The 13,552-nt window shown below is 56.8% G+C and overlaps 1 protein-coding gene across 10 annotated transcripts in view; it reads left to right on the top strand.

The window, feature by feature from the left end:
• The window catches only part of IL4I1 (interleukin 4 induced 1), a 37,162-nt gene extending 23,619 nt beyond the window's left edge, over nucleotides 1-13,543 (top strand). For 3 of the 10 annotated variants that reach the window (XM_049621994.1, XM_049621992.1, XM_049621993.1), the window contains exons 2-10: nucleotides 2,376-2,498; nucleotides 3,067-3,131; nucleotides 4,646-4,818; nucleotides 8,239-8,477; nucleotides 9,129-9,241; nucleotides 9,666-9,867; nucleotides 11,564-11,632; nucleotides 11,961-12,097; nucleotides 12,588-13,542. In XM_049621994.1, coding sequence (XP_049477951.1) covers nucleotides 3,106-3,131; nucleotides 4,646-4,818; nucleotides 8,239-8,477; nucleotides 9,129-9,241; nucleotides 9,666-9,867; nucleotides 11,564-11,632; nucleotides 11,961-12,097; nucleotides 12,588-13,509 — 1,881 coding nt within the window. In that variant the 5' untranslated portion in view covers nucleotides 2,376-2,498; nucleotides 3,067-3,105 and the 3' untranslated portion in view covers nucleotides 13,510-13,542. Of the gene's footprint in view, nucleotides 1-2,375; nucleotides 2,499-3,060; nucleotides 3,132-4,617; nucleotides 4,819-8,100; nucleotides 8,136-8,238; nucleotides 8,478-9,128; nucleotides 9,242-9,665; nucleotides 9,868-11,563; nucleotides 11,633-11,960; nucleotides 12,098-12,587 lie in introns of those variants that run through there. The other 7 variants (XM_049622000.1, XM_049622001.1, XM_049621998.1 and 4 more) reach the window with 7 other exon arrangements.
• Nucleotides 13,544-13,552: the final 9 nt, after the last annotated feature.

Raw genomic sequence — 13,552 nt, forward strand, 5'->3', positions numbered from 1 at the left:
CCCAGCCAGGGTCCGCTAGGCGGCCACTTGTCCAACACATAGTCGTAGGTGCAGTGAAAAGTCTCCGTCTTCGAGGAGACAGCATCCTTGTATGAGGTGTGTGCGTGTGGAAATTCACCACCAGTGCAAAGAAGGGACTTGTGAATAGAACCGACCGTGGGATGTAGAATTTCAAAGGAGGAAGGACAGGTCAGATGAGGGACTTAAATGAGGTGTTGAGAAAAGGGTCAGACTCGAACCGGGAGGTCTTCACTTTGCCTGGCTGACATGCCTCCTGATTGTCCAGGTCTCCTTATCTTAGGCCTCACCTCCTCCAGGAAGCCCTCTCGGCCACCCCAAAAGCTGGGTCAGATGGCCGTCCTGTGGTCCCTGCACCACACTGAGCTCGCACCTTTGATAACACTCGCCACACGATCTTAGGCCAACCGGTTACGTCACTGCCTCACCATAAGAGTGTGAGCCCCTGCGGGCAAGGAGCGTTCCTTATTCCCTTTTGTGACGGCACCATCCCTCACATTTGCGAATGAATGAACAACAGAGATGAAAAAACAGCATAAAATGTTCATCCACAAAATGGCCTGCTGAAATGGCCACGGGTGCCAGAGGCGGCCACAGACTTGGTTCTGAACTTGACCAACGCTAAAGCAAACCTAGTTAGTTACAGTGAGATCCAGTGTCCGGAAGAACAGAAGGCAACCAGTTGTATCCCAAGTGTCTTTTGTATTTGTCTTTACACTGCTGCACTGTCTGAAATACCTGTGACTGTATGTTGCTTTCCTAAATAAAATTTATTGTGGAACAAAAAAGATGCCATTAACGTGGATAACTTAGAAGGCTGGGTAAAAAGAGCAGGTTCCAGGTAAAAACCGCATGAAGTGGCCGTTTGTCTGGAACTCAGAAACCAGCAGAACTAGACGACGCATTTAGGCCCCCCTCTGTGCCAAAACGCAAGCGGTATGTTCCTCTGGTGCTGACGGCAGAGGAGGGACACATGGGAGAGTGTATGCAGGTGACGTTCTAGGTTATATCTTAGATACACATCAATGTCCAGTCCTTTGCCATCGTCCCGAAGGCGGTAGCTCCGCAGCAGCGGGTGCCATGGGCAGCGTCCCTCTCCATTACCCGGGGCTAGCTGGAGGGTGCTCGTTGTGCCTCAGAGGTGGAAAGCAGGTAAAGCTGGGATGCGGATTTGTTCGGGTCATTTCCACATGCCCAACATTGTGCCTCTTGTCCCCAGTTCCCGTAGGCGAGAATGACGCCCAGCAGTTGGATCTGATCTCCTGCGGCGGGGTGGAGAGTCTGTCCCTCCGGCCTTTGCCTCGCTGAGCCTGCTTTTTGCTAAGGAATGCCCAAAGCTTATTCCTGGAGACCTGTGGTCCAGTTGCCCAAAGTCATGACCATAAGTCGTTTCACCATCTTTGGCTTCCCAGAACAAGTGTCTTGCAAAAGCCACAGCAGAGGGAGAAGGGAGCCCCCAGACTAAACCACTTGATTCTCTCTAAAAGCTCCCCACCACCTTCCTGGCAAGTTGGCCTTCAGAGCCTCCGCGACCCGTATCTGACCCCTCTCCCTGAAGGGGGAGGTGGGATGGGGCAGCCTCAAGTCCCCCTAGAAAGTAGGAAGTAGTTCGTATTTTATACACATTTATTCATTCAACACCCATTTTTGGAGCACCTGCTAAATAGCTGGCCTGCCATCGGGGTCACAAAAATGGGACAGTGTTTCCGCCCACACACAGGTTGCTGGCAGGGGCCAGACAGTCGTGCTAAGATTTCCCCTGAGCCTGCATTTCAAATGTATATCATTTGCCTGTTTTGCATATTAAACGCTCATAAAACTTAATTGCTTTCATATAGCTGTATTTTTTAATTTTTTTTTTTTTTAGATTTAAAAAAAAAATTTTAATGTTTATTTTTGAGAGAGAGCACAAGGAGGGGAGGGGCAGAGAGAGGGGGACACAGAATCTGAAGCAGCTCCAGGCTCCGAGCTGTCAGTCCAGAACCCAGTGTGGGGCTCAAACTTACAAACTGTGAGATCAATACCTTAGCTGAAGTCAAGACGCTTAACCGACAGCTACGCAGGTGCCCCAGAGCTGTATTTTTTTTTTTTTTTTTTAACGAAAACATTGAAGTTCCATCTATTTTCTTCCTGTTCCCCAAGGGATCTTGGGCAACCCACTCAAATACAGTTCAAAATCAGGACGATGGCCATGTGGGACGGCTGGCTACAGTGTTATGGTGCCACAGGGAAAGCGGCCCCAACAGGCTTCCTCGGGGAGTCAGGGAGGGGTCCCTGAGATTGCAACAGATTCAGCAGCTGACTGGGTACCACCCTGCAGATGATGACTTCATTGTAATTGCCGTTTCCCTTTCCAGGAAGAAAACAGATGCGCTTCTTTGCCAGTGCAGACAAATGGCCTCTGCTTAAGGTTCCTCTTCATTAATTAGTACGAAGACAGCCAATGTGGTGACTAAATTTGGAATCAGTGGCTTTTAAAGGTGAATCTCTCCATAAGCTACACCTGCGTTTCTTCTCCCCGTACAGGGATAAGAGTGGCAATTAGATTTGTGGCCATGGCTTTCTGTTAATCTCAAAGAAACCCTTTCAAACGACTGCCTCTCTATGGCCCAGCACCTTCCCCAGGATCATGCCTCTTCCTGTCAGCCACAGCTTGGCGTCAGAAGGATCAGATGTCCCCAAACAGCACCCTTGATCTTTTAGGGGAGGTTGAAACCAAGGACTCCCAAGCAGTGGTGTGCTGGTAAATGTTGAATAGCTGGCTCTCCAGAGAAGGGGAGAGCCCTCATGGGGTACCAGTTGTTGGTCCCATGGTGTAAATACTCCCACCGGGGCTGATTTCAAGCTATCGACTTGAGGTCACTGAACATGACGTCGCTGAGCATGAATTTGGGAAATTGACATGCACTATCTAGATACAGTGAATTCACCCCAAGAATATACAGAATAGTAAAATGTAATCCAGTGATTGGGAAGAAATGAGTTTGGAGTAAATCTGTGTTTCGGGAGATTGATCAGAATTTTTTTTTTTTTTTTTTTTTTTTAAAGAATGGCTTGCAGAACCAAACCGAGAAAAAGACCCTAAAAATGAAACCATCCGCTCTCGTGCACTGGTATGAGCCAGCCCCAGCACACCACTGCTCCCGTTTTCAATCAACCTTGAAATTACTTGGGTGCCTAAAAAGCCTGCCCTCAGACTCTCCGGGCAGCAGTGTTCTGCAGAACTTCCGGGAACCAAATCCCTCAGCCTCAGAAGCCAGCCCCCAGCCAGGCTTGACTCGGCCACGCTGCCCCTGTGCCCGCCCTAGAGTCCTCACACGTGGGCACCGATCACTTCAAACGCCAGTGACTCACCTGGTGCACACACACACTTCACAGGCAGACACTGTCCTGGTCGCACCCATGACCTCCAAAGATTTCCCCGAGGCAGAAACCAGACCTGGTGCGCTGCTCTGCCAGGTTCAGGCCTGGCCTGGGGCTGTGGGGTCCCATTAAGCCCTTTGGTTCCAAGGACACAGACACCAAATCCACCAACCTGAAAGTAATAACTCATTGACAAAGACCCTCAGCATCACTCAAATGCCAAGTGGGCCCTGTCTTGAGTTTTGATTCAAACCGACTGTTAATTTTTTTTTCTTCTTTTTTTTTTTTCCAACTGTTAATTTTTTGAGACAATCAGGGAAATGCGGACTTTGGTTTAATGCCATTTTTATTTATTTGTTTTTTTAAGTTTATTTTGAGAGACAGAGATGGCACAAGTGGGGGAGGGGCAGAGAGAGAGGGAGAGAATCCCAAGCAGGCTCCACACTGTCAGTGTAGAGTTTGATACGGGCTTGAACCTGTGAAACCATGCGATCATGACCTGAGCGGAAACCAAGAGTTGGATACTTAACTGACTGAGCCACCCAGGCGCCCCTAATGCCATTTTTAAATGTGGTAATGGCATTGTGGTTTTTTTGTTTTTTGTTTTTTTAGTTTAGTTTGAGAGACAGCACAAGTGGGGGAGGGGCAGAGAGAGAGGGAGAGAATCCCGAGCAGGGTCCATGCTGTCCATGCGGAGCCCAATGTGGGGCTCAAAACTCATGAACCGTGAGATCGTGACCTGAGCCAGAACCAAGACTCGGATGGATATTTAAGTGACTGAGCCACCCAGGTACCCCTGTAGTTTTGGTTTTTGGTTTTTGTTTTTTTAAAGCAAATGAGTTCATATATTTTTTTAGAGCAGAAGTTGGTTGGCAAACTACAGTTCCACTTCCTGATTTTGTAAATAAATTTTTATTGGAACACAGCCACAACCAATTCATTTATACATGCTGTGGCTACTTGGAGGGCAGAATTGAGTAGGCAAGACAGATGGTGTGGGCCAAAAAGCCCCACATATTTACAGAAAAAGTTTGCAGACCCCTGTCTTCGAGAAGCATCCTGAAGTATTTACCTACAAAATAATAAGATGTCTGGTATTTGCTGTAAAATAATCCGAGGAGGAAAGAGAAAATGTGAATGAAACAAGATGGGCTAGGAGGCGACGGATGCACTTGAGTTCGGCATCCTAGTCTCTCTGTTGTTACATATGTTTGAAATTTCCATAATGAAAAGCAGTTGAGAAAGGAGGACCTGCTGTCCACAGCCTCACCACTGTTCTGACTTCACACCAGGACGCTGGCACCTTTAATCTAACAGGAATCAGGACAAAGCCACCATCATTCACCCCGTTTCCGCACACGCCCGAAGATGACTTCTGTCCCGGGCTAACCAGAAAGGCCATGGGCACTGAGAGGGCCCCCCAGAGCCAGCTGTGCAGTGAGTGCCCGCCCCCATGGGGCCCAGGGATTCTGGAAACTGGGGAAGGAGGGGCAGGAGGGCTCCGTAGGAAGGGGGACTCTGTCCAGGAGTCAGGCCATAGATCAAGGGCCTCTGGTAAGTCTGTCCTCTGCTCTCTGTACCCCTCCCCGATCCAGGCCCGGAGCCCTGACTTCCACCTGGGGCCCTGGACATCCCCTGGGCAAGGCCCTGCCCTCTTCTGAGACTTGGGGAAAGTTTTAGTACCAACCACTCATTTGAACTGACTCTGGGAAAGCAATATATGTAGGCACTAGCCCTCTCCCCTGCACATCTGTGTGGCTGCCACTATTTCTTTTCCTGCCCCCATACCCACGTCCGTCCCCATCCTGCACCATATCTGGCCACCTGTGGGAGTTCTGTTCAACATCAACCTAAGCCTAACCCAGTGGTTCTTAGCCAGGGTGATTTTGTGTCCCCTTCCCCGGAGAATGATTGACAATGCCTGGAGACAGTGTCTTTTGTCACACTTTGAGGGGCGGGTGCTGCCGGCATCTAGAGGGTAAAGGCCAGTGAGGCTGTTCGGCATCCTACGATGCACAGGATGGTCCCCACCAAGATGGCCCCCAATGTCAACAGTGCCGAGGCAGAGAGACCCTGCCCTGACCCCGTCCCTAGTTCACAAGCCTGAGCTTTCTGCTGGTTAAAAAAAGTGCTTAAGAACATGGGACTGGAGCCAGGCTGCTGGGATCACACCCAGGTTCTGCTACTTCTTAGCTGGTGACTTCTCTGGGCCTTGGTTTTCTCCACCGTGAAATGGGGACAGCTAAACCCACCTTGTCAGAATTGTTCCCGGAGTAAATGAAGTGAAGCATGTCTGGCACGTGGTGCTAAACAGCACCCAGTCATGTTATAGGTAGCAAGATCAATCAGGCCTGGCCCTAGTAGGGCTCCTGCTCCCTCAGGCGCTGCTGGTTTCCAGTCCTGGGTGGCCTCATGAGTTGGGTTCCTCTCCCTTCCTTTCCCTGTCCTGCTGAGCCCCTTGGGTGAGGTCAGCACCCCACTTTTGTTGTAGAGTCCAGGAGGTGAGCTCGGGGCGTGCCCGGAGCCAGGGGATTTTTAAGCGCAATCCTGTGGTGGAGAGACCAGGGGGTCTACTCGGACCCCGGCAGGGCCCTCCAAACTGATCTGGGGACCGACACGGCTTGCCGAGACCAGTGCAGGAGTTCCACAGCCCTGCGGCCTCCACCCCTTTCTGTGTCCATGTTACTCCTGCTCGTGACATTGCCATGGGGAAGTAGCACAGATGGGCCTCCGGGGAGGGGCCAGCCGGACCCCCAGCTCTGCAGGCCGGGCTCCCCCTCCGACACAAGGTGTCTGGGATTAGAGGAGAAACCAGGCGGTGTGCGTGAGTAGGGCTAGAGCATGGTGTGCTCAACTCATGTTGCCATGAAGGAAGGAGGCAGGGTCTGTGATGGGGAGGCCTGGGGTGAGTCCTGGGGTCCTCCTCCCCCACCTGCCCCCTGTCCATCTGTCAGATCCCTCCTCTGCCAAGAGCAGCTCTGTGAGGTCCACAGTGAGCGCGAAGCACTGAGCACAGGACCCCATAAGTGCACGCTCACCGTGGGGACCGTCTCCGTCGTTTTTGCTGACTGTCCCCTTTGCTTTCTTGGCATTTGGCCTCAAGGCCCAAGGCTCTGTCCAGCTGATTGTGTTTCCTGCTTGGCTGCTGCCTCCCAGGCCCCTGCATCATATGTTTACTGACTCACTCAGATATACCCCCTCCAACCCCCACCCTCCACCAAACCACATCCCTCTTTGATGTACTGTTTGGATTTTCCCATCTTGTTGCCGGAGAGGATCTGCCACCGGCTGCCTGGTGCCTTCTCCCCCCACCCCAAGAAACCCCCCTGAAATTGCCTCTCTACCTCCACCCATTTCAGGGGACCCACCACGTGTCCCCTTGGCTAAAGTCCCAAGGGCCGAGGGACCCCTGCTGCCACGAGTGGGGACCCCTTGAGGCTGGGTCCTCTTGTTCTGCCTGCCCCCCTCAGGAAAAAAGCACCCCACAGACAGGTGGAGAAGGCTAAGGCCAAAGGCAGAGAGGCGAAAGCTCCAGTGGCCTTTTTGCTGAGCCCCCAGCACCCTAGTGTGAGCGGAGAGCCACAGTGGTTCTCAACGTAGGGATGGGAAGGGTGAGCACACATCCTGGGCTGCGACTTGTGCAGGGCTGGGGAGCAGGGGTGGGGGTGGGGGGTCATTCCCTGAACCCCTGCCAGCGCCCCCACGGTGACAGCAGCTGGCAGTTTCTAAGGAGCAAGTTGTAGTATTGACCCAGGCGCTTGTTCACAAGGCCTGACCTGGATTCACGGCCCCCACTTGACAGCTGGAGACCAGAACCACACAGGCAGGCACCAGGCTCAGGACCCAGGCAGGCTGGCCCCGAGCCCATGCCTCTGAGCACTGTGCTGTTGCCTGCAAGTCCCACTACTGAGTCCATTTCACGGAGGGGAAGACGGAGGCTCAGAGCAGCCATGTGGGAGGGGAGTGGAGCCAGCAAGGGCCCTTCAGGGCACAGCGACAACTAGACACAGGGACAGACTCAGACTATCACAGGGAACATGCGGCCCCAAGGCCAGACACCCCCCCACCCCCGCCCCAGGAATTAAGGAGACAGAGAGAGCACAGAGGAGGACAGACACAGGGACCCTGAGACCAGGCACCCTTAGCATGGTTACCTGAGCATTTATTTCCGGCCTTCCAACCGCCCCAGAACTATTTGGGGCAAGAGGAAGAAAATAGACTGATTTGCTTCCTCTCAACCCCCTTTCCCCAACGCCCACCCCCTCCAGCCTCAACTAAATTCTAAGCACCTGACCCTACAACCCAGGAAAGTAGTTTCATTTCCCCCACTGCAGATTTCTCAAAGGGAGGGGAGGGCGGGGCTCAGCTCATTGTTTAAGGACCAAGAAGGGGGCCAGGGCAGACCTTTGGAAGCAACAGGAGAGAGAGGGTGGTACTGCTGTCCACAGAGAGCCCAAGGTAGAGGGGAGGCTGCCAAGAAACTGGGACCCACAGAAATAGACCCAGGGAGACAGGGCAGAGGAGAGGGGAACAGAGAAGAGAAGGACAAGGAGGGCAGGGACGGGGACAGGGGGGCAGATAGGTGAGCACAGAACAGGAGACTGCTAGAAGGGGTAGATGGAGGCATGAGGCTCCAGAGAGACGGGTGGCCTTAGGGACGGGGCCTGGGGTGGGACCCAGGCCCCTGTCACAGTGGCCCTTGCTTCCCCTCCAAACTAGACACCATCTCCCGCGGAGAGTTATGGCCTCGTCGGGTAAGTAAGCAGGAGAGGGGGGCACAGGGACGGTGGGGACGGAGCCCACTCTCCCCACACATACCCACTGACCTTCCCACTGATCCCCTCCTCCTCCGTCCAGCCCGGTACTTGCTCGTCCTGATCTCCATCTTCTTCAGCCTGGTGGCCTCCCTGGACTGGAAGACTTCCCATAGCCAGGATCCCTTTGAGAAATGTATGCATGATCCTGACTATGAGGTGCTGCTCAAGGTTGTGACCTTGGGCCTCAATCGAACCTCAAAGCCCCAGAGGGTGATTGTGGTTGGTGCCGGTGTGGCTGGGCTGGTGGCTGCCAAGGTGCTCAGTGATGCCGGACACAAGGTGAGAAGTGCTGCTTGCAGTCTACCTGGAGTCTTTTGTGCTGCAGGCCGGGAATCCCGGGTGTTAGGGGCCTGGCCACGTCCCTGTTGAGGGGCTGGTAGGAGGTGGAGAGAGGAGCTGTGCTTTCCCCCTTGGTCTGGGGACTGAAACTGGAGGGGAGGCTGAGAGACCTTTGACCTTCCCTGCCCCACTCTCTCTCATTCCTGAGGGAAGTCCCTCTGAAAGTCCTCCAACCTCCCGGAGGGGAATTTGTGCTGGTGGCCATGGTAACTCCACTCGAGGAACACTGCCTGAGGTCTAACCACTGACCCTCTCACTGAAAGCCGAGAAGGAGAATGGGCTGGGCCAGGACTTCTGTGCACGGAGGAAATCTTCCCCCTCCACCCCCACTCCCTAGGCTGGGAAGTTCCTCTGCAGTCTGGCTTGCAGTCGTCCTGCTGCAGCTGGGAAACTGCATATTGTACGCGCTCGCTAGGACATCTGTTCTCCCACCAGCTCCTCTGGCTTTTTCATGAAGAAGGGCGTCCTTCTCTAGTCTAGGTCTGGGCTGCCGTGCGGATGGAAGCCGGGTGCTGGCACAGGGTGGGGATGGGGGGGTCAGTGGGAGGAGCTGAAGGGCCCTGCTTGGCGCTCCCCACCCCCATCCCTCAGGTCACCATCCTGGAGGCAGACAACAGGATCGGAGGCCGCATCCTCACCTACCGGGACCGGAAGACAGGCTGGATTGGGGAGCTGGGAGCCATGCGCATGCCCAGCTCGCACAGGTGAGGCCTGGCCAGGCAGCCCTGTGGGCACCGAAGCCTCCCCTAGTCCCACCTCTGTGTCCCTGAGGTGCTCAGAGCTCCGTGTCCAGCCGGAGTTCCAGTTCTGCCCTCCCAACCTTGTCTCCTCCGCATCGCAAGCCCTCACCCGACCCAAGCTCTGTCCTCATTCCCACTTCAGCCCCAACGAAAGCCTGCTGGGGCTCCAAACACGATCCGAAACCCGTACACCTTCAGCCTTCCAGCCTCTCTCTCCTCTCATTCCGGCCCCAGCTCCAGTGACCCGCCCTCCCACCCGACTCTAGCCCCGATGCGGACTCAGGCCCATCCCCAACCCCGCCCCCCGCTCCGGAAGAGGGGCCCCAACTCCTCCCAGCCCTGGCCCCGCCCCCGCCTGACCCTCAGCAGCCTCTCCCCGCTCCTTCAGGATCCTCCACCAGCTCTGCAAGAGTCTGGGACTCAACCTGACCAAATTCACTCAGTATGATGAGAACACGTGGGTAGAGGTCAACAACCTGAAGCTGCGCAACTATGTGGTGGAGAAGATGCCAGAGAAGCTGGGCTACAAGCTGCGCCCCAGGGAGAAGGGCCACTCGCCCGAAGACATCTATCAGATGGCTCTCAACCAGGTAGGCAGCCTCGGGAGCCCCGCGGCCCGTCCCTCACACCCCTCTGCCCTCGGTCTCTGATCCGCTTCTCACGCACGCTGTCCGGACAGCCTCAGATTCTACAAAGGCCTTTGGCTTAAACTTTGGTCTTCGACCTGATGTTTTCCCCATCCATCTTGGGGGACCCAGACTTTTGTCCACGTCCCCCCTCCCCGGGTCATACCCCAGGACCCTCCGGCTCCCACCGAGCTCAGCATCTTCCCTTAACCCCACGCATACTCCCGGGTTCCCCCATCTCACGATGGCCCCATCACCCCCACCCTAGTCACAAGGCAGACAGACCCTCAGGTGCTGTCCTAGCTCCCTCCCTGTCCCTTCCACCACCAGTCAGTCCCCAGCCCCATCCCTCCTGCCCCCTGACTCTCCTGCAGTGTTCCCACCCCTCTGTCCCCACGGGCCCTGCTCTGGCTCAGGCTTTTCACCCTGTTCCAGCCCCTGCTCACAGCTCCCTATGGCTCCCCAGCGCCTTAGCCTCAGGGTCAAGCCCTGAGTGGTCTGGTTTCTCTCACCCCTCTAGCCTCATCTCTCCTCCAAGAAGTGTTTGTTATCCTCCAAAGCCTTCGGAGTGGCCAAACACCCCAGCCCTGCACTCCTTCGTACCCACAATGCTCCTTCACCATCCTGCACCCATGCCCTTGCTCTTGCTTCCTGCCCCGCCTGGCAGGCCTTTTCCCTTTCCCACCCAGGGAACCCTACTAATCCCCCAAGAACCAGGTCCAACGTCCCCTCCTCCAGGAAGCCTTCACTGGTGCCCTCAGGGAGGAGCCAGCCTTGGCCGCCTCTGGGAGCTCCTGTCTGGCTCCCCTCCTGGACCAGGGTGGGCACTGAGTCCAGGCCATTTCTGTGCCCTGGCACTGACCAGTTCAGGGAGCCTAGGGAGATGCAAGGTGAATGATGAGTGAGTGAGCAAAGGAGCACATGCTTTGAGGAGTTCCCCAGCCACAGGGGAAAGCCACGTGGACAGAGAAGAAGGCTAACATCAGATGGGGCTGTGAGGCTCCCAGGAAGCGAGGAGACGTGAACAGCGCAGTAAAGGATGGCCACTCATGTTTCAGGCAAAGACAAGGCAGGGGAACGAGTGCAGTGGTGTGGTGCAGGTGTCGGGGGGGCCCGAAAGTGGTCTGGGCACTGCACATAGTGCTGCAGAACGACAGCTGCCATAAGATGGTGACTGAGGGGCCCCGGGCCCTGGGGAGCCACAGGAGGGTTGTGGGCAGGGGAGGATCCAGTGAATAACCCCTCAGGGCTGACAGGGGGCAGAAGGGACTCTGCTTCTGTCTGTGCCCCCGGTGATGCAGGTGACAATCACTAAGCACCAGGAGGATACAGCATTGACTAAAACAGACACGATACCTGCCTCTACTAACTCACAGACTAGGACAAGTGCAGGCCAACAGTACCCAATAGGACTGAGTGTGACACTGTCAGGGTGGGATGAAGGCTGGGGGATGAGGGGCATTAACAACTTGGGAAGAACTTCCCAGAGTGGAGGGCAAGGCCGAGGGCACAGCATGGACAAGGACCATGCTGACTTGAGCAAGAATGGTAAATGGCTGGTCATGGGCAGGTGCGGGAGGAGAACCCAGGTTTGGACCCCAAGTCTGGCTTCTGCAGTCCTGCCTCTGGAGCTCAGCACTGTCCCCTTGTTCCACCACAGGCCCTCAAAGATCTCAAGAAACTGGGCTGCAGAAAGGCAATGAAGAAGTTTGAAAGGCACACGCTCCTGGTGAGTGGGGGCCTTGGCGTCGCCGTCTGAGAAACAGAAACAAGGAGGGCACCCATGGGCTTTAGCCCTGGAGTCAGAAGGCAGGAGTCCCGGACTCCAGGCCTGCCACGGCCCTCCTGCCTGACCCGAGGTGGCACACGGCCCCCTCTCTGGGCTTGCGTCCCTCCTCTGGATGGCTAAGCTTCAGAGAACCGTACTAATATATTAGCTCACGGTCCTGTCACGGAACCAGGAGGCTCAGCCTGGGAGGGACCCCCATGGGAGCGGGGACAGAACAGGCAGGTGCAGGACGCTTGGGTCCTGACCCGGGCGCGCACCCATCCCCCAGGAATACCTCCTCGGGGAGGGGAACTTGAGCCAGCCGGCCGTTCGGCTCCTGGGAGACGTGATGTCCAAGGACGGCTTCTTCTATCTCAGCTTCGCGGAGGCCCTAAGGGCCCACAGCTGCCTCAGCGACCGGCTCCGGTGAGAGGCGGGGCCAGTGGACAGGGCGGGGCCGACGAGGGCCAATGCGGGCGAGAAACGGAGTGGGCGGAGCCGTTGGCGTTGGGTGGGGCGGGACTGGCGGGAAAGGAGCCGGACGCACAGGTGCGGGAAGGGGCACAGAGGGCGGAGAGACGCGGAGCTCGCGTCTGGCCACACGCGCCCTCTCGTCCCGGGTCCTCCGGAGGAACTGGGTAAGAATGTTCCCGGAAAAAGGTGTGGCTCAGAGAAGAGACGGGGTTCCCGGGTCGCACATTCTCTGCTCCCTGGTCCTCCGGGTGATGTCAGGGACTGGCGAGGTCAAGGGTAGATGAATGGGCGGGGCCCGCGAGAAGGGGCAGGATAAGAGGGGACCCGGTAGGTGAAAACTAGGATGGGTACCGGGGAGTGCTCAGGGCGGGGCCCGCGGGGAGGAGCCCACGAGGCAGGGCAGTGCCCGAGCTCCCGGATCACGCTGTCGCCCTGCCCGCAGGTACAGCCGCATCGTGGGCGGCTGGGACCTGCTGCCGCGCGCGCTGCTGAGCTCGCTGTCGGGGCCAGTGTTGCTGCACTCGCCTGTCGTGGCGATAACGCAGAGGACGCACGATGTGCGCGTGCACGTCGCGAGCTCGCGCGGGGCCCGGAGTCTGAAGGCCATGACCGCGGATGTGGTGCTGCTCACCGCCAGCGGGCCGGCGCTACAGCGCATTGCCTTCTCGCCGCCGCTGACGCGCAGGGGGCAGGAGGCGCTGCGCGCGCTGCACTACGTGCCGGCCACCAAGGTGTTCCTGAGCTTCCGCCGGCCCTTTTGGCACGACGAGCACATCGAGGGCGGCCACTCGAGCACCGCCCGCCCGTCGCGCGTGATATTCTACCCGCCGCCGGGAGAGGGCGCGCTGCTTCTGGCTTCGTACACGTGGTCGGACGCGGCCACCGCCTTCGCCGGCCTGAGCCAGGACGAGGCGATGCGCGTGGCGCTCGATGACGTGGCGGCGCTGCACGGGACGATCGTGTACCGGCTCTGGGACGGCAGCGGCACAATCAAACGCTGGGCCGAGGACCCACACAGCCAGGGCGGCTTCGTGGTGCAGCCGCCGACGCTCTGGCAAGACGGCGGGGACGACGGGCAGGACTACGACTGGTCAGTCCCCTACGGCCGCATCTACTTCGCCGGTGAGCACACGGCCTACCCGCACGGCTGGGTGGAGACTGCTGTCAAGTCGGCGCTGCGCGCGGCCGTGTTAATCAACAGCCGCGAAGGGCACAGCCGCGAGGGGCACCCGCTGGTCAACGAGGAGGGGCTCGTGCGCCAGGTGCCCAGGCACACCCGGTGCGAGTTCCAAAAGGCTGGTGCCACCCACGCTCCGGCCCCACATGGGATGACCGCTCAGCACACCAAGAGACCCGAGCATTAAAAATGTATTTTCAGAAAAAGCCGTGTGGTTCAGTAGCTTCCCC

The sequence above is a fragment of the Panthera uncia genome (assembly GCF_023721935.1).
Source record: "Panthera uncia isolate 11264 chromosome E2 unlocalized genomic scaffold, Puncia_PCG_1.0 HiC_scaffold_19, whole genome shotgun sequence".
NCBI lineage: Eukaryota > Metazoa > Chordata > Mammalia > Carnivora > Felidae > Panthera > Panthera uncia.